The following is a 24,105-nucleotide window of genomic DNA, read 5'->3' as shown; positions in this document are numbered from 1 at the left end:
CACACACACACACATATAAAGAAGAAAACAAAAGCATCAATAATCACACCAATGCAAGGTAATGACAATTAACATTTTGGTGTTTCTTTCAGTATTTTTTCAATTTATGTATTGTCATTATTATCATTAGTTGTCACTTCCTGTAACATTGTAAACATTTTCCCACTAAAGTTTTTCAAAACTTTGACTGCTGTTCTGCTTAAATAAACCCATCCCCTACAAAACATAAGGCGAATCCCCCTGCCTCATGGATCCTGTAAACTATTGGATTTGTACATAGTTCACCATGTTCAGTCTTCTCAGATCAAAATAGTTCGACTCACGCTTCTGAGTCCATTCTGATTGCCCCCAACTTGAAGACCTATGAGCTCAGGAGCCAGAAGCCGAGAAGCCCACATCACTGCTCCTTTTGGAAAGACACATGCACATTTTTCACCTATTTTCTCCCTCAGGGAAGCAGTTGTGAAGATGCTTTATCTGGTATTGCTGGCGACCAAAAATTAGATAAAGATGAGGAAGCGGCAGCAAGGGGCCACTGGGGTGGAGGATATCAGAGATGAACTGGGGTCACTTCACAGCTGGGGACCACCTCTTTGCCTCAGTCAAGTCCATTCCCAGAAAGCCAGAACCTAGGTACAAAGTGCACAGAATCCAGATGATAAATGACTGTCTGCACGCCTTCTGTGGCTATCCTCTCTACAGCCCTTTTCTTTACCTTTCATCCAAGAGAGTTGCCCCCCTTCATGACTATGTTTCATTAGAACCTTTTCAATCAGGAACAATAAAAATTAATAATAATAAAAATAGCAAACATGTATATAGGCCTTACTGTGTACCGGGCAATACTTGAAGTGCTTTATTTACTACTGAATTCATATTAACTCCCATCCCTAGTCCTGGCACCAATCCTATGAGAGAGGAGCTATTACTATGTGCATTTATGACAGGAAAACTGAATCAACAAAGAAATTAATTAACTTGCCTGAAGTCACACAGCTAGACAGTGGCAGAGCCAGGATTCAAACAAAAGCAGTCCCCAGACTCCAAGCCCTCCACCAAGACTTGACCTTGCCCCTCTCCTGATGAGCTGACAGCCTGGCCTGGGAATTCATAGCTTCCAACTACCTATCACAGATTATTTTTCAGTAATTCTTTCTAGAGTCTCAAGAATTATGAGAGGGCAGGTGTTGTCACTCAAAGACAATGGGTTGTCATGAAGAAGCAATCATTCTATCATGCCGTTAAGAAATGGTCTGCTTCGATAAGCAAAGACTGGGAGCTCACATGCCCATCCTCATATCCTGGCCCTGATAAAAAGAGTGAAGCAAAGAGTGAAAATTTACACTTCAATTCTCCCTTTATCTGGATTTGCCAATCCCTTCTTATGCATAGACCCTCTACCAGCAGATCCACTCAACATGCTACCAGCCAAAAAGAATGAAAAAAGTCAGCAGAGAAACAGGTTATGTGTGTAGTGTGTGTGTGATATGCTCATGTTAACATAAATGCCTATATTGAAGATGTAAACTTTGTGAAATAATTTTTTAAAACAGGAGGTTTTTTTCTCAAAGAGTACTCAACAAACAGATAATGTCACCTATCAGGCTGGTAAGAATTAAAGCTTGATACCATCCAATGTGGAGAGTCAGACATTGTACAACATGGTTGGTGGAAGTATAAATTGTTAAAAGCTTTTCAGGAAAGTAATGTGAGGTTACCTATTGAAATTTTAAATGCACTTGTGTGTTGGCTCAGGACTCTGCTTTTAGTACTCTCTTCTACTCTTGCCTGGAAAATCCCATGGACAGAGGAGCCTGGAAGGTTGCAGGCCATGGGGTCGCAAAGAGTCAGACACGACTGAGCGACTTCACATTTCACTTTCACTTTCTACTAAAATAAAAGCATCAGTATGTAAAGACAGATGCACATGGATGTTGAATGTAGTATTATGTCAATGAAGAGAAAGAAAACAAAGATGGAAACAGCCTGAATATCCAATAAGGATTGACTGATATTTGTTATATCCATCCTATAGAATATTGTACAGCTATTAAAACAATAAATATTCTATTTAGCAAAAAAAATTATAAAGTAATATGTATAACATAATTCCATTTGGTTTTAAAATAATATAAAAACAGCTATATATATATGTATGTAAATTTGTATATGAAAAATAAAAAGTACAGAAGGGTTCACTTCAAATCCCTAATCTTGGTTTTCTACGGGAGTGATTTTGGACATCTGTGCCTTTATTTTTCATACACAAATTTACATACCTGTATATAACTGTCTTTTTTATTTTATTATTTTAAAATTAAACAGTGGAATTGCACTATACACATTATAATCTTTTCACTAAATAGAATACTATATCTTTTTAATAGCTGCACAATATTCTATAGGAAGGTGGTGCTAATGGTTGAGAATCTGCCTGCCAATGCAGGAGACATGAGACATGAGTTCAATCCCTAGGTGGAGAAAATCCCCTGAAGGAGGGCATGGGCTATAGTCCATGGGGTTGCACAGAGTCAGACATGACTGAAGCAATCTTAGCACACACACACAATATAGGTGAGGAGATGATAAATCTTTTAAAACACACCTGCCTAATTCAACTTATTGTGACAATTGTGTATTACTTTTTAATTTAAAAATCCAATAAAATAAATTAGTAAAATGACTAATGAGTGGTTATTAATATTTTCAGAAAACTGGAGAGGTTATTTATCAGAAAACCAAATGGCCCTTCACCCCGAGGACACTCCCAGACAGGATAAAGAACTTTTCTCTTGAAGTTTCGCTAATGGAAATATTCCCCACTCTTTGGAAAAAGTGACTCATTTCATTTTCCTGTATCACTCCAGCTCCTCCCAGCACCGCTGCAGCCTTGGACCCTTAACCAGCCGATACCTAGAAAACGGGGCTGGCGCCCACACACACTCTGTTTTCAAGGCGTTCCCTCAGCACCTCCCTCTCCATGCTTGTGCAGGGTGCCAGCTGTGCCCGTGGTTGCTTCCTTTAACCCCGTGTCACACGAGCAGCAAGGGTGCTGAACATTTCCTCTTTAGAAAAGTTCTTATCAAACTTGAATGTGGCAATGAGGACACCCCGCCCCTTTCCCAGTCTCCCTGAAGCTAATTCACAGATCTAAAAATACAAACACCAGCAAAGGTCACTCAAGCCAACCTTTTCCCAAGACCCAAATTCCCCCACAACCTCTTCCTAAACACCTCCAAATAGGGAACAGTAAGAGTATGGGGTGAGTATGTTTTTCAAGGATTCCAGCATTCTTTCTATCTTATAATCTATCAAAAAATAAGCAAAGAATACATCCAAGTGCAATAAATAATTATTGATAGAAAATCTGCTGAACAGGGTTTTTCTTAAAACACAAAGGTCTGTCTAGTCAAAGCTATGATTTTTCCAGTAGTCATGTATGGATGTGAGAGCTGGACAATAAAATAGGCTGAGCACCAAAGAATTGATGCCTTCGAACTGTGGTGTTGGAGAAGATTCTTGAGAGCCCCACCTTGGACAGCAAGGAGATCAAAACAGTCAATTCCTAAAGGAAATCAATCCTGAATATTCACTGGAAGGACAGATGGTGAAGCTGAAGCTCCAACACTTTGACCACCTGATTCAAAGAACTGACTCATTGGAAAAGACCCTGATGCTGGGCAAGATTGAAGGGAGGAGGAGAAGGGAATGACAGAAGATGAGATGGTTGGATGGCATCACCAACTCAATGAACATGAATTTGAGCAAACTCCAGAAGATGGTGAGGGACAGGGAGGCCTGGCGTGCTGCAGCCCATGGGGTCGCAACTGAAAAACAAAAACAATGGAGGGTTGTGTTTCTTACAAATTCAGAAAAATAGCATTAGGTTCTTTGATTTTGATCTGGCTCCCCAGGGCGAGCAGTGGAGTGGCAAAACCCTTTCCCTTTTGCTGTTTTATTTTCCAGGCTCTCCATGCTCCACACCTGTGTTAAAGAGGGCCATCCACATGCAATTCTCTAGTAAGGATACTCTGATCAAAATATCAAATGTGATCCACATTAAAAGGGTTGCTGAAAAAGACAAGAAATAACAAGTATAGGTGAGCATGTGGAGAAAAAGGAACCCTCATTCACTGCTGTTGGGAATGTAAATCGGTGCCGCCACTATGAAAAACAACGTGGAGGTTACTCAAAAATTAAAAATAAAACTACCATATGATACAGCAATTCCATTGCATTTGAGGTACTTCCAGACACTGCTGATGAGAATATAAATTGAAACAGTCCTTCTAGAAAGCAATTTAGCTGTGTAGACCAAGAGTTTGCACCCTTTGAGACAGTGATTCCCCAACTAGAAATTTAGCTTAAGTAAACAACCAGAGGTAAGCGTATATATATATGTATACAATAAATACACAATATTCACTATAGAATGTTAGTAAAAATTATTTAAAATCACCAGCAAGAGACTTTCCCAGTAGTCCAGTGGTAAAGAATCCACTTGCCAGTACAGGGGACATGGGTTCAGTCCTGGCCCAGGAAAATTCCACATGCCTTGAGGCACCTAAGTCTGTGTGCCACAGCTACTGAGACTGTGCTCTGGAGCCCTTGAGCCACAACTAATAAAGCCTGCACACTCTCAAGTCCGTGCTCTGCAACAGGAGAAACCACCGCAATGAGAAGCCTGACCACTGAAAGCAGAGAAGCTGGCATGTAGCAACGAAGACTTAGTGCAGCCAAAACTAAAGAAAAAGTAAAACAAACCACCCACAAGTCCAGAAAAAGATTAATCACATAAATTACAGTGTAGCTATAGGATATTTTGCAATGACTAACTACATTGTTTTGAAGAATATTTAATAACAAAGGAAATGGCCATAATACAGTTAATCAAAAACTGCCAACTTCAGGATATAACTATTTCAACATGATCTCAATTTTGAAACATATATGCATACATGTAGTTGATAAAAGATGAAGAAACATACTACAATATTAACAGAAGCTCTCTGTGGGTGTTAGGGTCACAAGTTATTAATAATCTTTTTATTTTTATTTTTATTTTTTTCACGATTGGTGAGTTTTATTTTTTTTTATTTTATTTTATTTTTAAACTTTACATAATTGTATTAGTTTTACCAAATATCAAAATGAATCCATCACAGGTATACATGTGCTCCCCATCCTGAACGCTCCTCCCTCCTCCCTCCCCATACCATCCCTCTGGGTCGTCCCAGTGCACTAGCCCCAAGTATCCAGTATCATGCATTGAACTTGGACTGGCATCTCGTTTCATACATGATATTTTACATGTTTCAATGCCATTCTCCCAAATCTTCCCACCCTCTCCCTCTCCTACAGATTCCATAAGACTGTTCCATACAATCTTTTTTAAAAAATCTTTATCTTTTCTAAGGAAATATTTCACATCATACACAAACATATTATATATATTTTAAGAATTGTCGAATGTTCAAAGTCTGTCCTCCTACTCACTGAAATTAAGGAAACTTGCCCACTATTCTGGATGTTTCCTGGAGTAGTTTGTGTAACTAGATATTGTAAATAATATCTAGGATCAAAAAGCTAATTTTTTAAAACTTTTTGACTGCACCATGAGGTATGCAAAATCTTAATTCCCTGACTAGGGATCCAACCCTTGCCCCCTGAAATGGAGGCATGGACCACTGGACCACCAGGGAACTCCCAAGAAGCTAATATTTATACACACACCCTCACACAGGTGGCAAGGACGATGTCGCCCTGGCTGTCCCAAAGCTACAGCAGAAAATTGCCAGATCCAAGCCACTTGCACGCCTGGGTGTGAGCCAGGTCTCCACTATTCAGGCTCCTGGTGGTTTGTTTCTACTTCTCCTTCCTCTTGTTACTTCTTGGCAAAGTCTCCACCACAGAAAAAGCAAAGGCAGAGAAAGAAGCTGAGACCAGATTAGTAGCTTGCCTGCACTAGCAGCTCTGATCAAAGGCTTAGAAGGGGCCTGGAATAATGACTGAAATGACTTTTAAAGAGTCACTGTGGACTTGAATGACTTGTGCTCCTCCAGTCCCCAAGGAGAGCTGGAAGCTACTAACTTGTTCTAAGAATCAAAGTGCCTGCAACTATGTGCCAACAATGCCCTGCAGATGATAGCATCAGATTCTCCCAGTGTGTGCATCTCCAAGTGAGACTCAAAAATCAATTCTCCAAAAACACCAATCATTTCTTTAAAAAGAATACTAAATGCCTCAAGTCCCTCCAGGAAGTAACAGAGGAAAGTGCCAAGTCATAAATAAATCAGTTAAAGATGCCTCATTTCCTTAAGAAGGGATTCTGTACAATCTAAGAGTTCTACTGATATTGGATACCTAAATCCTTCTAAAATAACAGATGACCTCATACACTTGACCCTTGAACAAAGTGGGGGTTAATTCACATAGAACTTATAGTCAGTCCTCTGTATCCAAGGTTCCTCCACATTCATGGATTCAACCAACCATGGATTGTGTAGCACTACAGTCATTACTATTGAAAAATATTCACGTATAAGTGACCCGTGCAATTCAAACTTGTGTTGTTCAAGCGCCAAATGTAGTGCCTGTATGCATAGGGCATGTGATTGTATGTGTACAGGGTATGTGTTTGCACTTGGGTAAAAGTATAAGTGTGTGAATAAGTGAGTATGTACAGAACTATGTGAGTAAATGTGTTTGTATTCACAGGTGTGCAGGGAAATGGAAGGAGAGAGTAGGAAGTAACAGGAAGAGAGAATATATACAAAACACACCCCTAAATGAACTAAAAGTAATCAGTATCTTTTAGACCACCATGGAAAATCTGATTACATTAAAGGGAAACTATTTTAAGTGCTACAAGCATCACCAATCTGATAGTCAATTTATGAATTGAATATTCAATTTAGATAATTCCCAACACATCACAAGACAAGGAATATCTTCATGCTGATTATCTAGAAAATTAAATATAAGCCCATACTATCCTTACCCCCACTCAGTGGTAGTTTCAGAAGACCTTCAACAAATGCCTGATTCCTTCCAACTAAGCCTGGTAAAATGTTATCTGAAGTCCTATCCCCACCAATCTGGAGCGTACTCCTGCTGCCATTAGCCTGGTCTGAACCTCTGGACATACACATGAGTAGACACACACAGACACAGTTACAGCCTTCACCATCCTCCCTACCCACCCACCCGTGACTACCACACATGACTGCTCACCTGCCTCAGTTTCTTATATGATTTTCCTTGCTTGGTCCCATCCATCCATCCAACATTAATTAAGAGTATTATATATGTTATTCACTGGTGATCTCATGTACACCCCCAGTCTCTCAGCCAGGATATGTAAAGTGAAAAGCCTTAGTTTTTCAGTCATGTCCAACTCTTTGCAGCCCCATGGACTGTTGCCCACCAGGCTCCTTGGCCCATGGATCTGAAAGAGCTAAGCTTAGGCAGGCAGTCCAAGGCCCTATAAGGAGGAGGTGAACATTCTCTGCTCATGCCTTCCTTGAGCCTTATGCAACAATGTATCTTACCCTAGAACTGGCCTTTCTTTAGGTCCCAACTAATAATCACAGCACAATGTCTTACTCATGGAAATGCTTTTCTTAGACTCTATGTTAATGATTATAACAAATCTTGCCTGGAAACCTGTTTCTCAAGACTTGTACCTCTGAGTACACAGCAACAGTGTATCTTGCCCAGAGACACTGCCGGAGCCGTTCTCTCTGGCTAATCTTGTGCCTAAGTTATCGCAGGATGTATGCCTTGGGAAAGGGTCTGGTGGAACTCTTACAACCTTGAGGTATTCTTTTTATTGATTCTCAGCAGCTAGTTGAGAAGTATATAAGACTCTGCTTCAACTAGTGAGGCGGGCACTCTCCTACCCACTCCCAGTGCCTCTTGCTGGAAGCTTTCTCTATCCCCGTTACTTTAACAAAATCTACACAAAGCTCTGAGTGACTGAGACTGCCTTTGGTCCCAGACTTAAATCTTCTCCTTCAGAGACCATGAATCTGGCAACACTGTTCACTGTAAGCTATCATCTTGGGGTCTCGTCCGGGATCTTCAAGACAAAGTAAGAACGTTCAGAGCTGGGACTCTTTTGCTCTTTTAATGTAAAGTCTCTACTTTCCTAACTCAGTGTGTCTGTCTGTGTGAATGTGCAAGAAGCAAGAGCTGTGTCCTGCTCCACGGTTCCATGGTGATCCTCATATGGCAGTATGCCTGCCGGGGTTTATACTGACCTGCCAGTGTCAAGAACCAATGTCCTCACGAGGGGAGTGGTCAAAAATGGATGAAGAGTATGGACCAAACTTCTTTTCCCCGGTCAGCCTTTCCTGGTCTCTCTGACTGCTTTCATAACTGCTTGAGGAAGTCAAGGTACTAACCTAGTATGCCGGATTGTAGACTGTCAGGAGACTTACAATCCATGCTGTTATTGAGTTTTTCTAGCCAGACCATCATTCCAACAGGGCACTGCAGGCAGGAACACATTAGGGAGCTAAGTGGAGCTCTAGCTCCAGGGACATCTCTCAGACTGAAAATCACCCTCCTGACCCCAGAGACCCAGAGATGAGTTCTTGTTATGGCCATGCCTCCAGAATATATGGATGGAATTATTACTGGTGAACATGAGATTCCTGAAGACTCAGATCAGGGAACCCCAGATTTGGGCAGATTGGAAATGCAGCGGGCTTCTTCCCTTGGTAATGCAAGCTCTTTGTGGACCAAATAAAGCCCTCCAGTGACCCTTATTTCAACTCTTTAGATATTCTTTTTGTACAATCTGCTGGACAGGAATAGAAAGGTTGACCTTGACACTCCATGAACATGAAAGATTATTCTTTTCCTAGCAGGCCAGCCCTCCATCGCCTCCTTTTTTATCACATAGGCGGAGATGGAAGCTCTCAGAAGGGACATCTTGGCTTTTCTGTTCGGCCCTTTATAACTTACTGCTTCTACTGCGGTCAGGAATGTGCTCAGGAATGTGCACAGACACACAGAAGATGGGTGTTTCCCCTAGTGGTCTGAGCTTGGGAGACATTCTGGAAGGCTACTCTGCTCTACCCCAGGTGACCTCAGAGGAGGAGCAGAAATCAGGCAAAGGTTTTAATGGCGAGGAACTGGACATCAATCTGGGATGCCATCAGGTCTACCCCTGGTGCATCTCTACCCCTCCTCGGTGGTAGAACCGGGATGGACAACAGTGGGACACCCGCGCTGGTAAGGACAGATTAACTTGGCCAGGGAAGGAAGCTTAGGTGGAAGACCTGTCTCCACTCCCATCTAGAGCAGGGAGGGATGCCTCTGGTAGAAAAAAGCCATGGCACTGGGTGCCGCTTTTTTCTCTCTTACAGATGGGAGCTAACAGTTCCAGAACCACCCCTTTGAATTGCATCTTGAAAAACTGGGATAAGTTTGATCCCCAGAGCCTAAAAAGCCCCTTCTAAACAGGATCTCTTTACTTTAAGAAAAGCCCTCACCTTCCCGGAGAGACAATCCCTGCTGGGACAACACCTTATCAATCAGGCTACCCCTGTCATCAAAGCCAATTTGAACACTCTCTGGTTTAAATTTTAGCTATGAAACTATGACTACAAAAAAGAGAGATGACATTTTTGATACTGAATGGCCATGATATTCTTTAGACTCCGGAGAACACTGGTTAAAATGAAATCTTTTTGAAATTGCAAAACTGGTTATTTTTGCTTGTGCAATTAGGAAAAAGCTGGTTTATTAAAATACTTTTTTTTTGGAGCTCCAACCCTGCCTGAGAAACAAAAAACATGCCTGGGAAAAAACTCTGAAGTTACCTCTTATCATGTCCTTGAGATACACAGCCCATTCTGTCTGGGACTCCAGCCACGAGCAAATTGGTAGAACTTCAGGCCAAAGGAAAAAAAGGCAAATAGACATTTTAAGTTTCAGGCAGAAAACTGTGAGGTTTCTGTCTGTCCAGATATGTGTGTCCCAGTGTGTGTCTCCGTCCTTGGACAACATTGCTAAAGGCCAATTGGTCAGTGAGCTCTATTTAATTGGCCCAAAGAAAAGTAAGTGCTTATGAATCAAACAATTCTAATTTAAGAAAATTAAACTAAAATGAATTTCAGGCTTGTGTGAACTGGTAAATATTCACTATTGAATTGATACCTGGTATTGATGTTTGTTTATTGATCTAATTAACATAGACATTGTGAAGATACTTTTGCCAATGATATAGCTTTGGTTGATTTATATTTACCATTCTACAAAATGATGATATAAAGTACAGGTCATGGTTGCTGAAAGAAAGTAGGATGTGTGTTTTCAATAAAAAGGCATAAGGAATGGAATAACATTCTATTAAGGGAAAGGAAGTAAATCTGAACTTAAAGGTGGCTGTTCTCTGAATGGGCAAATAAAATAACCACACAGAAGTATAAAAAAGGCTTGTGGCAAGGGGAAGAGAGTTTTGTGTATGATGCAAGCTTCTTAAGACATTAAACTGTCTTTGAAACATTTTATTGTTACTTTGACTAAGTGAATATTGTTTCACAGTGAATAAAAGCTGGTACCAATCTGGAATTTGGTTTTCTCTTCCTATTAAAAGAACAAAGTTTTCTTTGAATGTGGCCTTTGATGACAGACTATGGCACACATAGACAAAGCTCATTCTGCTTCTACAAAAATTAACCCCTCATCAGGGAACTTATGGAGAAGGAAATGGCAACCCACTCCAGTGTTCTTGCCTGGAGAATCCCAGGGACGGGGAGCCTGGTGGGCTGCCGTCTATGGGGTCGCACAGAATCAGACATGACTGAAGCGACTTAGCAGCAGAAGCAGCAGCGGGAAACTTAAAACAGATAAACAATGGCTAGAAACTAAATAGTTGGGGTTATGGGAAATCCAAGACAGCCACTTGGCTTTTCCTAGCTCCCCGACAAACCTCACTTTTATTTGATAAGATAAAGCCTTTCCTGGCTTTAGGGTTAGTATCTCACAATGGAGAACAAATGTCTAAAATATGTTTTCTACAATCTCCAGTGACTGGGGCACCCACTTTGCTAGACAGGTAATACAGACATTGGCAAGAAACTTCACAAGCTTCTTGGAGACTATCGTTTTCACTGACATCCTCGGTCGTCGGGCAAGGATGACAGAACAAAGGCTAGGTTACATGAGATTGAATAGACTGCTAAATATGACTCAATTTTTATGACTTTTTCTCTGACATATTACTGGCTTCTAATCTTTGTTTTCAGATATAAAGAAGCTCTCTCCTTAAGTTACTGATGGTTTAAAACAATTTAGTGATTTACACCTGTGGGTAAAATTAAAACATCTTTCTTTTCTCTCTGCCTCGTCCCTCGAGAAACTGGAGACACTTGGGTTCTGAACAGCCTCATCAAGGTAAAAAAGACTGTTTCGGGATATATACAGAAATCTCAAAGTATACTGGGGAGCTCTAAAAGAAAAAATCCACCAAACTGATGTCAGGCCTACAGCATCTATTATGTTTCCCTAAATATTAAGTTCTAGTTTTGTTAATTAAGGTCTGTATTTACCAAAACTCACTTCTGAGATAGTTCCCTGCGGTTATGTTACATTGCTAAGAGGTTTAATTAAGTTATTAAAAAGGACACTCTGAGCTTATCTCTAAAGCTTATCTCAGTAGCCAGTCTTTGAATAAAGATAAAATGCTCCAGGATATGCAACCAGGAGATTAACAACAGGCTGTAGTCATTTAACAAACTAAGTCATCTCCTCCTGGAGATGTCACTGGGCTATACCTAGTGGAAGTTCTTGACTTAAGTTCTTACTTATGATTTTACTATTACTGCTAACTATATTGCTTTCTATATTGCCTGTTTCAAGAAGTATTGTCCCTTACATTATCAAGTGTGTGACTGAGTCACAGTTCCATATGAAACCCATAGTTATAATGGTGTGACTCTGTATATGAGAAGAAACAACAAGAAGGAATGTTTTCCTGGACCAAGAGACTAGTGAGACAGGTGAGGTCGAGAGACTTTTGCTACTCACAGGCCCTAGTCCAATAACAGCACATTGAGTGGCCCATCGGTGAAATCTTCGACAGATCTGGGAATGAGCCTTCCCAGTACTGTGGGACAAGGTGGTCATGAAATGCCCCCCAAACTATGGTCAAACTCAGGGCCATACAGGGGCCCTGCAACTGGAAACTGGCACTTGCCATGGGCATCTACAAAGATTAAATCATGGACACTACAGCTGTTGACCTTCAACATCTCCTGAATGGAATTCAGGGTGGAAATCAGAAATTAGGCACTCACTCTGTGCTCTGGAAAAATGGACAAAACAGGCCTTCGGAAAGTTAGATATTTTCAGGTAAAGATTTTCTTGAACGCAAATTCTAGTATCTTCTCATACCTAAAAAAATGCTAAAATTGTCAGTGGTGACAACTACTTTGGCTAATATGTTAATACCACAATAAGAGGCTAAAGCCTACTTGGACAAACTTAGACAACTGGCTACCTGGCTATCAGTCAGTTCAGTCACTCAGTCGTGGCTGACTCTCTGCAGCCCCATGAATCACAGCATGCCAGGCCTCCCTGTCCATCACCAACTCCCGGAGTTCACCCAAACTCATGTCCATCGAGTTGGTGATGCCATCCAGCCATCTCATCCTCTGCCGTCCCCTTGTCCTCCCACCCCTAATCCCTCCCAGCATCAGGGTCCTTTTCAATGAGTCAACTCTTCGCATCAGGTGGCCAAAGTATTGCATCAGTCCTTCCAATGAACACCCAGGTCTGATCTCCTTTAGAATGGACTGGTTGGATCTCCTTGACATCCAAGGGACTCTCAAGAGTCTTCTCCAACACCACAGTTCAAAAGCAACAATTCTTCGGTGCTCAGCTTTCTTCACAGTCCAACTCTCACATCCATACATGACCACTGGAAAAACCATAGCCTTGACTAGATGGACCTTTGTTGGCAAAGTAATGTCTCTGCTTTTTAATATGCTATCTAGGTTGGTCATAACTTTCCTTCCAAGGAGTAAGTGTCTTAATTTTATGGCTCCAGTCACCACCTGCAGCGATTCTGGAGCCCAAAAAAATAAAGTCTGACACTGTTTCCCCTGTTTCTCCATCTATTTGCCATGAAGTGATGGGACCAGATGCCATGTTCTTAGTTTTCTGAATGTTGAGCTTTAAGCCAACTTTTTCACCCTCTTCTTTCACTTTCATCATTTCTTTCTTCTTCACTTTCTGTCATAAGGGTGGTGTCATCTGCATATTGGAAGTTATTGATATTTCTTCTGGCAATCTTGATTCCAGCTTGTGCTTCTTCCAGCCCTGCATTTCTCATGATGTATTCTGCATATAAGTTAAGTAAGCAGGGTGACAATATACAGCCTTGACGTACTCCTTTTCCTATTTGGAACCAGTCTGTTGTTCCATGTCCACTTCTAACTGTTGCTTCCTGAACTGCATATAGGTTTCTCAAGAGGCAGGTCAGGTGGTCTGGTATTCTCATCTCTTTCAGAATTTTCCACAGTTTATTGTGATCCACACAGTCAAAGGCTTTGGCATAGTCAATAAAGCAGAAATAGATGTTTTTCTAGAACTCTCTTGCTTTTTCAATGATCCAGCGGCTACAAGTCTCCCTAAAATATCTGTCTATGTTGGGGTTCAGACTCATTTTTCTAAAAAGAAATGGTAATATTTATTTTGTCTGTTAAGATTCAGGTTGTCATTCTTTCAACTACTTCTAACTGGGTCTGGGATACCTACATTGAAAATGTATATGAACATGCCAAATGGCTCCATTCTTATAAATAGGACAGCCCAAGTGTTGACTCTATCTAGACCAGGATCAAAGTTACTTCCAAATGTAACCTGATTCTTTGACTCTTGCTTGGGCTGCTGATTACAGTAATTCTTTTACTGATACTTAATCTCTGCCTTTTAATCTACTTGTCTAGTTTGTTCTTTCTAAAGGATACAACGGCTTCCCAAAGTAACAGTGATGCAGAGATTCTGGTCACTCTTCAAAATGGACTCCCCTGATGTTCCACTCTTCTCACAGATACAATCTTGATTTAGAAGCTCTCCTTAGTGGTAAACTATCTTGAAAGTAATAATCGTAATCATTTTATTCTTGCTCTTTGCTCCTTATATATGTAACTGTATAATGAATTTTGTATCTAAGCAGCTTGAGACATTTAAGTTACTAATGATTGTTCATGCTTCTAGTTTTTACTGCCTCCTCTAGCTATTACTCAGGGCTCCTGGATCAGAGACCCTCAATATGAGGGTAAGGAGAATATGTTGCCTCAACAATTTAGGGTCTGTGCCCCTTACCAGCAGGAAGAAGTTACCAAAAGATTGCTCCACCCCTTTCCCTGGCAACCATATTCTCCTAAAAGAAAAAGGGAGGAATGAAAGAATTAAAGCTTGGGCAGGCAGTCCAAAGCCCTTTAAGGAGAATGTGAACAGTCGCTGCTCATGCTTTCCTTGAGCCTTATGCAACAATGTATCTTACTTGAGAACTGGCCTTTCTTTAGGTCCAGGAACTAATGATCACACAGAACATCTTACTCATGGAAATGCTTTTCTTAAACTCTATGTTAATGATTGTAATTGTAACAGATCTTGGCTGGGAATCTGTTTCTCAAGACTTGTATGCCTAATTAACAGCAACAGTATATCTCATCCAGAGACATTGCTGGAACTGTTCTCCCTGGCTAATCTTGTGCCAAAGTTATCTCAGGATGTATGCCTTGGGAAAGTGTCTGGGGGAACTTACAATCTTGAGGTATCCTTTTTATCTATTCTTAGCAGCTAGTTGAGAAGTATATGCTGCTAAGTCACTTCAGTCATGTTCGACTCTGGCGACCCCAGAGATAGCAGCTCACCAGGCTCCCCGTCCCTGGGATTCTCCAGGCAAGAACACTGGAGTGGGTTTGCCATTTCCTTCTCCAATGCATGAAAGTGAAAAGTGAAAGTGAAGTCACTCAGTTGTGTCTGACTCTTAGCAACCCCATGGACTGCAGCCTACCAGGCTCCTCCGCCCATGGCATTTTCCAGGCAAGAGTACTGGAGTGGGCTGCCATTGCCTTCTCCGGAGAAGTATATAAGGCCTCACTTAAATCTGTGAGGCAGGTACTCTCCTGACCCCTTCCAGTGCCTCTTGTTGGAAGCTTTCTCTATCCCTGTTACTTTAATAAAGGTCAGACTTTATTTTTTGGGGCTCCAAAATCACTGCAGATGGTGACTGCAGCCATGAAATTAAAAGATGCTTACTCCTTGGAAGGAAAGTTATGATCAACCTAAAGAGCATATTCAAAAGCAAAGACATTACTTTGCCAACAAGGTTCGTCTAGTCAAGGCTATGGTTTTTCCTGTGGTCATGTATGGATGTGAGAGTTGGACTGTGAAGAAGGCTGAGCGCCGAAGAATTGATGCCTTTGAACTGTGGTGCTGGAGAAGACTCTTGAGAGTCCCTTGGACTGCAAGGAGATCCAATCAGTCCATTCTAAAGGAGATCAGCCCTGGGATTTCTTTGGAAGGAATGATGCTAAAGCTGAAACTCCAGTACTCTGGCCACCTCATGCCATGAGTTGACTCATTGGAAAAGACTCTGATGCTGGGAGGGATTGGGGGCAGGAGGAGAAGGGGACGACAGAGGATGAGATGGCTGGATGGCATCACTGACTCGATGGACGTGAGTCTGGGTGAACTCCGGGAGTTGGTGATGGACAGGGAGGCCTGGTGTGCTGCGATTCATGGGGTCGCAAGGAGTTGGATACGACTGGGCGACTGAACTGAACTGAACTGACACAAAACTTTGAGTAACTGAGGTTGTCTTTGGTCCCAGAGTTAAATCTTCTCCTTCGGAGACCACGAATCTGGCAGTACCATTCACCATAAGCTATCAGAATCTCCAGGCAAGAATACTGAAGTGGGTTACCATTCTCTTCTGCAGGGGATCTTCCCAACCCAGGGACTGAACCCAGGTCTCCTGCATTGCAGGCAGATTCTTTACTGTCTGAACCACCAGGGAAGCCCAAATATTGAAGAGTAACCACCCAACATGGGGCTTGACCGCATGACCCTGGAATTAAGAGTCCCATGCTCTACTGATTAAGCTACCAAAGCCCTGATTAACTCCTCTCATTCCCCTTCCCCAAACCAAAATATAGAACCTTGATCCCCACATTCCTAACACCAGGTACTTGCTTAGGTACTGTTTCAAACCAGAGACGACTCAAAGTGGTTTCCATTCATCCATGCAGAAGAAGCCTCTCTCAGAGGCCCCAGCAGCCATGCATATTCCAATACTCCACTCCAACACACACACACACACACACACACACACACATACACACAAACTAACACACATGACGATCTGGTCCCTTAACATCAACCCAGGTTGAGTTGACTTTCCCTGCCCCACTGCCAACAAGAACTTGACCCCTGGCAACCATCCCCATCCCTACCCTCACACATATGTTCATCCTCTAGCTCTGGCCCCATTCAGCCCACTTTTAATCCACCAGTTTAGAATTATAATTCTCACAGGCCTACATCAAGATCACACAACAAAGATACAAGATTGTATTTCTTTGGTCAAAACGTACATATAATATCAATAATAATACCTCACATAGCACCAGACTTACAAAGAATCTGTTGACATTTTTTCCTCATTTTCCCACAAAGTTCTTGAATTTTCCAGCTCTACTACTCTCCAGGTATGATCTACAGACACCCAACTGGAATAGAAGGGAGTGTTTTGAACTTATGACACAGAATCCTATGTACCTATATCCACATGTGAACTATCTAAGACCAGTCTGTACTCAAAAGGAGCATGCGAGATAGGCAGTGAGTCCATCGCGACCACCCAACCTCAGGTGCCGCAGTGCTGGATAAACCAGAGACTGGAAAGCCACCACCATCCAAAGGAAATTAAGGCAGACTGACAAAACTAGGACACTAGGGGACTTTAAGTCCTGTTTCAGTGACAAGTATGAAATCCACTAGGTAGGCTGCTGGAAGAAAAGCCCTTGTGTAGAACGTGGCAGGACTTGTGTCAGCTTTGCTAGGAACATGGTTTGTGCAGGATGACAGGCGAGAAGCTCCATCTCTCCTCCTCTGCCTCTACCGATCCTGACACAGAAAACCAACCTTGGCCCCGGACACCACAGCCTGGTGTCTCCACAAAGCACAGCCAAGCTCACAGGCTTGGGCCCAGAATTCTCCACTGTGCTGCCCCCACCCCCGGCCCCCAGCAACTCCCCAAACCTGAGAGCTTCATAGGGCTTGCCTTTAATCAGCTGTTCAGGTCTCGTCCCAGGTAAGGTCCACATTGCCTGGGCCAAGTGTCCAAAGACAGTAGCATCGAGGGTGGAGAGCTTGGGCCCCATGATGTACTTCTTGTCACCTGCAGCAGAGAAAGAGAGAGGTCACTGGCTGGCCCTTGCTGTCCTGCTAAGTCACAATGGCATTCAGCATCTTCCATCATACATCTGCTTAACAGAGCATCAGAAGCTTTGCAAAACCAAATGCATGCACCTTCTTTTACCAAAAACTAGAAACAAAGGTAAAACAAACAATTCTGCGATATATCAACTGATATGATAGCACAGCAGGGAAGTAACTGGGAATATACCAAGGTAAGCGGATGAGGGAGGGGGTTCATGGAGAAAAGGGAGAACTGATCACCCCTAGAACCCCAGAGGCACCTCCTTGTCTCCAACTCCAGTTGTTAAAGCTTGAAATGCTTAAGAACATCTGGACATTTGCTTAAACCATCTCAAGTCAAGCACAGCCAGCCTCAGCACTTACTTTATTAAATTACTACATTTCCTTGGGGAGAACCAGAACCCTAAGCTACTTAGGAAGTCTGGAGGAAGCAAGGCTCTGTATGATGTCTCCATGGTCTTGGCAAGGTTCTCACCACTGAGCACCAACAGGAAACAAACATAAAGAGAAGCTTTAAAACTTTAGGATAAAAAGGTGGCCCAGGAGGAAATGGATCCATCCTCCTTCACATCCTGGTCCCACTGTTATTCACTATGAAAGCCTGCTCATTAATCAACCTCTCCAAGCCTCGGTTCTCCCATCTGGAAAAGGAGATGATATTAAAGGTATTTCCTAGGACCACTGTGGGGATTAAATTTCCTAACACATGTAAAGCACTTAGCACCAAATCTGGGTAACTCATCAAATACCAGCACTCATGATAAGAGCCCTTCTGTTTTTCCAGTCTATTCCATATCTCACCCAAAGCTAAATCTCTAGGACATTCTTTTCATAGTGACACTGCCTTTCACAACTTTTAATGATTTATGAAATGGGCTATGAAATACATTCCAAACTCAACCTGTAGTCCAAGGCTCATCACATTCTGCTCCCACCCACATTCCAGCTTTGCCCCTCACCCTTCTTTAACTCAGCAGGCCTGGGACAGCCCCATTCACCAGCCCACTTCATGCTTCCCACTGCTACACCTCTGCTCATGCTGCACCCACACATCTCCTTGCCCTCCCAAAACCCATATGTGCCCCCTACTTCTCTCCATCTCATAAACTATATTCATCTTTCCAGCACGAGCCTTCTTTCAAAGCCCTCTCATGGCAATGGAAGCTTTCAGTCAGACAGCTCTCTTTCAAATTTCACTTTTACACATACGACCCAGATTCAAAGGGAAGAAAACAGGTTAAAGGAGAGCTATAATGGCTTCCTGGCTCCCCTGAAATTTCCTTAAACTGCTAAAAGGAAAGAGTCTAAGGGAAATGCTAGAGTACAATGTGAAGTCTGTTGTAGACTCCAAAAATTTGGGGGAGCAAGAGGAAAAAATGTACATGAGTTTTATAAAAACTTAGGAAACCTAAAAATAGAGCACATAAGACCTTGATAAAAAAAAAAAGAAAAATAATAACCATAAATATAATCATTTGAATCCATACATCAACTAATACATATAGCGTTCAGCCCAAATTTGCTTTTTGGCTCAGAACATTAAAGCTAGAAGGACCCTGAGTTATTAATAACAACAGAAACAGACTAAAAATGCCAGCACCCAGTCTCCTGACTCCCAGCCTGATACTCTCTGCTCTGCACAAGCTGCCACAGAAAGCTTCATCTGAGATAAAGACCCCAAGGAACAGCAGGAGGGCTAAGCTGTGAATGTTTACAAAAGGATGCTTTTCATCAGGAGGGAATACAGAATATAGAAGGAGAAAGGAAGAAAAGTCTAAGGGTTTTTAAAGGTACTTGCCCCCTCCCTCAAAAAATGGATAGAATTTAGCATTCATGGTAGACACACAATTATACATGTATACACACACACACTACAGTTATAAATTTAAAGAGTATAAAAATACTCTGTTATTAAGAAGTCCTCAGAGTACCCAATGGCAGGAAACTTTAAAAAAAAAACTTTCCTAATTAATTTTTTAGTTAATTTTAGACTTATAGAAAAGTTACAAAAATAGCAGTTTCTGTATACCCTTCAACTAGCTTCTGCTAAAATGAACAGCTAAGGTAACCATCGAAAAAGCAAGAGAGTTCCAGAAAAACATCTGCTTTATTGACTGTGCCAAAGCCTTTGACTGTGTGGATCACAATAAACTGTGGAAAATTCTGAAAGAGATGAGAATACCAGACCACCTGACCTGCCTCTTGAGAAATCTGTATGCAGGTCAGGAAGCAACAGTTAGAAGTGGACATGGAACAACAGACTGGTGCCAAATACGAAAAGGAGTACGTCAAGGCTGTATGTTGTCACCCTGCTTATTTAACTTATATGTAGAGTACATCATGAGAAACGCTGGGCTGGAGGAAGCACAAGCTGGAATCAAGATTGCCGGGAGAAATAGCAATAACCTCAGATATGCAGATGACACCATCCTTATGGCAGAAAGTGAAGAGGAACTAAAAAGCCTCTGGATGAAAGTGAAAGTGGAGAGTGAAAAAGTTGGCTTAAAGCTCAACATTCAAGAAATTAATATCATGGCATCTGGCCCCATCACTTGATGGCAAATAGATGAGGAAACAGGGGAAACAGTGTCAGACTTTATTTTGGGGGGCTCCAAAATCACTGCAGATGGTGGCTAAACCATGAAATTTTAAAAGATGCTTACTCCTTGGAAGGAAAGTTATGACCAACCTAGATAGCATATTAAAAAGCAGAGACATTACTTTGCCAACAAAGGTCCATCTTGTCAAGGCTATGGTTTTTCCAGTGGTCATGTATGGATATGAGAGTTGGACTATAAAGAAAGCTGAGCGCCGAAGAATTGATGCTTTTGAACTGTGGTGTTGGAGAAGACTCTTGAGAGTCCCTGGGACTGCAAGGAGATCCAGCCAGCCCATCCTAAAGGAGATCAGTCCTGAGTGTTCATTGGAAGGACTGATATTGAAGCTGAAACTCCAATACTTTGGCCACCTGATACAAAGAAGTAACTAATTGGAAAAGACCCTGATGCTGGGGAAGATTGAGGGCAGGAGGAGAAGGGGATGACAGAGGATGAGATGGTTGGATGGCATCACTGACTCAATGGAGATGAGCTTGAGTAAACTCCAGGAGTTGGTGATGGACAGGGAGGCCTGGTGTGCTGTGGTCCATGGGGCCGCAAAGAGTCAACATGACTGAGCGACTGATCTGAACGGAACCAGGCAACCACAGTACATTTATTGTTGCCGTCGTTGTTTAGTCGCCCAGTCGTGTTGGACCCTTTTGCAATCCCATGGATTGGGATTCTCCAGGCAAGAATACTGGAGTGAGTTGCCATTTCCTTTCTCCAGGGGATCTTCCCAACCCAAGGATCAAATCCATGTCTCCTGCCTGCATCTCCAGCCTTGCTGGCAGATTTTTTACCACTGAGCCACCAGGAAAGTCCCTCAGTACATTTACCAAAACTAAGAAATTAACATCAATATAATTCAATTAACAGTGCTGTACCCTTCGTTAAAATGTTAGTGGTTTTTCAACTAATGTTCTTCTCTGCCTCAGGATCCCACATTGCACGTAGTTGTCAGGTCGCCCTAGTTCCTCAGTCTCTCCTTGTCACCCCCGCCCCCACCTACCCCACCACACAGCCATGCCCTGCAAGATCTTAGTTCCCTGAGCAGGGATTGAACCCCATATAGTGAGCACAGAGGTTTAACCACTGGACCGTCAGGGAAGTCCCTCCTTGTCTTTCATAACTTTGACATTTTTAAAGAATACTGATCAGCTATTTTGCAAAATGGTCATCAACTTGGGTTTGTCCAAGGTGATTAATCATTAGAGTAGTCATCCACATTTACAAATGCTCCTGTGATGGTTATTTCATATGTCAACCTGACTACAGCATGGGGGGCTAAGTGATGTGGTCAAACATTATTCTGGGATTTAGGCAATGGCACCCCACTCCAGTACTCTTGCCTGGAAAATCCCATGGATGGAGGAGCCTGGTAGGCTGCAGACCATCGGGTCTCGAAGAGTCAGACACGACAGAGCGACTTCACTTTCACTTTTCCCTTTCATGCATTGGAAAAGGAAATGGCAACCCACTCCAGTGTTCTTGCCTGGAGAATCCCAGGGACGGGGGAGCCTGGTGGGCTGCCGTTTATGGGGTCACACAGAGTCAGACACGACTGGAGCGACTTAGCAGCAGCAGCAGCAGGGCAAGATTAACATTTAAGTGATAGGCTGAGCAAAGTAGCGCACTCTCCGTTGTGCAGGTGGGCCTCCTCCAGATAGTTGAAGGCCTTCATATGACAAGAGGGTGGACTCTCCCCGGAGGAAGAGAAAATTCCTACTACCTAATTGCCTCTCAACTAGGACAGAGGCCTTTGCTGACTTCAGACTTAAATGGAAACACTGGCTTTTCCAGGGTCTTGAGCCAGTTCTGCCTGGAACTACACCATCAGCCCTCCTTGGTCTCCAGCTTGCCAACCCCCTCTGCAGATCTTGGTATCTGTCAGCCTCCATAATTGTATGAACCCATATAAATTTATTATATGAGAGAAACAGACACGGATAGATCCAGATATCTAGATCTGTATCTCCTATTGGTTTATTTCTCTGGAGACCCCCAATACCCCTTCTCAGAGCATCATATCAGGAGGTCCATAATGTCCATACGTCTTATCACTGGGGATATTAACCATGACCACGTGGTAAAGTAGTATCCATAAGGTTTCTTCCCTGTAATGTCACTAGTTTTCCTTTTGCAGTTAATAACCTTGGGGGAGAAACTTTGAGACTCTATCACTATCCTGTTTCTCCTCAAACTTTGGCCCACTAATTTTAGCATCCATCAGTAGACATCAAATGAAACAACTAAATACTATGGAGTTTGCCTAATCAGGATTTTCTATTTCTCTATTACTTCTACATGTATTGATTCAAATCCTACTATTCCCTTCATCCCCCTTTTACTGACATATTCAATTATTTATTTATATAAGCATGCACTTGTCAATATTTCTTTTACTCCAGTAAAGAGTAATCCAGTACTCTCATTATTCCTTATGTTGCTCAAATTGTTCCAAATTTGGTCTTTTGAGTTTAGCAGGAAGTATTTTTAAGAAAAAGACTGAATTTAGATTAGATTCTGGTTCGAGATGAAAAGGCCAAGTCAAAGTCTCAAGTCTGTAGCATCCCCAGGCTTCCCCAAGTGGGCCCAGTTCTAACTACTGGAGGGTTTCAGCAAAAATAGAACATGAAGGGCCCTTCTGAAGGGCACTGAGGGAGAAGGCTTGGGTGATGAGGCAACTCCAGCTTCATTTTCATGTGTAGAGATGCACAGAAGCAGTTGACAGTACTCCCATCACCACCTCCCATCTCATCCTTCCTCAGATAACCTCCACTGGCCTAACTCAACACTTCCCTAAGGCTCAGATCACAGGCTCCCTCCTCCACTCCAGAAAGGTTACCTGCACCGTCCAGGGCGGAGCTCCTCTCCTCTGTCAACCCCCAGAGGCACACCTGCTTAGAGCAGGGCTGCTCAAAGAGCAGTTTGGGACCAGCTGCATCAGCATCACAAATGCTACCTATTGAATCAAAATGACTGAGAGTGAGACTGGGAGAGAATCTGTGTTTTAACAAGCTTTCGGGTCAGTGATTCTTAGAGAGCCAGCAATTCTTGGACCACACTTTGAATAGTGCTGTTCCAGATGATTCTCATGTACACTGAAGTTTGAGAAGTGCTGGTCTAGACTAGAGTATATCAGTGTTCTTAAACTCAAGCATGCATCATAATCCTCTGGAGGGCTTTTTAAAAATACTGATTTATCTCCAACAAATCCCCAGGTTTCGGATTCAGTAGGTATGGGTGGGACTCAAGACTCTGCCTTTCTAACAAGAGCTCAGGTAGTGCTAAGGCTGCTGGTCCAGGAACCACACTTTGGGAAACACTCACCTAAATCAATCATTAGGTAATTCACACATGTCATCTCATAGTCTTATTTATGTGTGTGTCCTATCTCCTCAAGTAGTGTTTAATCTCCTTGAGGGCAGGTAACCCTCTTTTACTTTTCTGTCCATCTGATATCTATCATAGTAGAAATCATCAAATAAGGTGTTGCTAGCCTTAAGTATTAACCACCTTTATCCCTAGTGGCTTAGTGCTAAAGAATCCACCTGCCAACACCTGCCAATAGGTTAGATCCCTGGGTCTGGAAGATCTCCATTGGAGGTAGAAATGACAACTCACTTCAGCATTCTTGCCTGGGTAATCCCATGAGGACAGAGGAGCCTGGCGGGCTACAGTCTGTGGGATCACAAAAGAGTTGGACACGACTGAATAACTAAACAAGAACAACAGCAACTAGATTTAAGTATGCTTGATCTCTGTCCTTTCTTAGCATAGAGAACTCCTGTAAGGATTTTAAAACATAAAAATGTGAAAGCATTTTGCAAACTACAAGGTACTATTCTAACATATGCAATTATTTTACACTCATCACCAATAATAGAACAAGTACTATTTGTGGGCAGAACGCTCCAACTTTCCTCCCAGTATAGAAATCCCTTCACCCACTTTCTGACCAGACAGTTCTCACACCCAAGCCCTCCAGGAACTTATCCATCATTTCCTGGGCAAGGCAGGCAATTTTATGGTTAGTCAG

The 24,105-nt window shown here is 42.3% G+C and overlaps 1 protein-coding gene across 3 annotated transcripts in view; it reads right to left on the bottom strand.

Annotated features, from left to right (window-relative positions):
- FAXC (failed axon connections homolog, metaxin like GST domain containing) overlaps positions 1 to 24,105 on the bottom strand; it is a 70,149-nt gene that overhangs the window by 2,472 nt on the left and 43,572 nt on the right. For 2 of the 3 annotated variants that reach the window (XM_061427747.1, XM_061427746.1), the window contains exon 6: positions 15,817 to 17,425. In XM_061427747.1, the coding sequence (XP_061283731.1) occupies positions 17,022 to 17,425 (404 nt within the window). In that variant the 3' untranslated portion in view covers positions 15,817 to 17,021. Of the gene's footprint in view, positions 1 to 15,816; positions 17,426 to 24,105 lie in introns of those variants that run through there. The other variant, XM_061427748.1, reaches the window with a different exon arrangement.

The sequence above is a fragment of the Bos javanicus genome, chromosome 9 (genome assembly GCF_032452875.1).
Source record: "Bos javanicus breed banteng chromosome 9, ARS-OSU_banteng_1.0, whole genome shotgun sequence".
In the NCBI taxonomy this organism is placed as follows: domain Eukaryota; kingdom Metazoa; phylum Chordata; class Mammalia; order Artiodactyla; family Bovidae; genus Bos; species Bos javanicus.
This window is presented reverse-complemented; position numbering and strand designations above follow the sequence as displayed.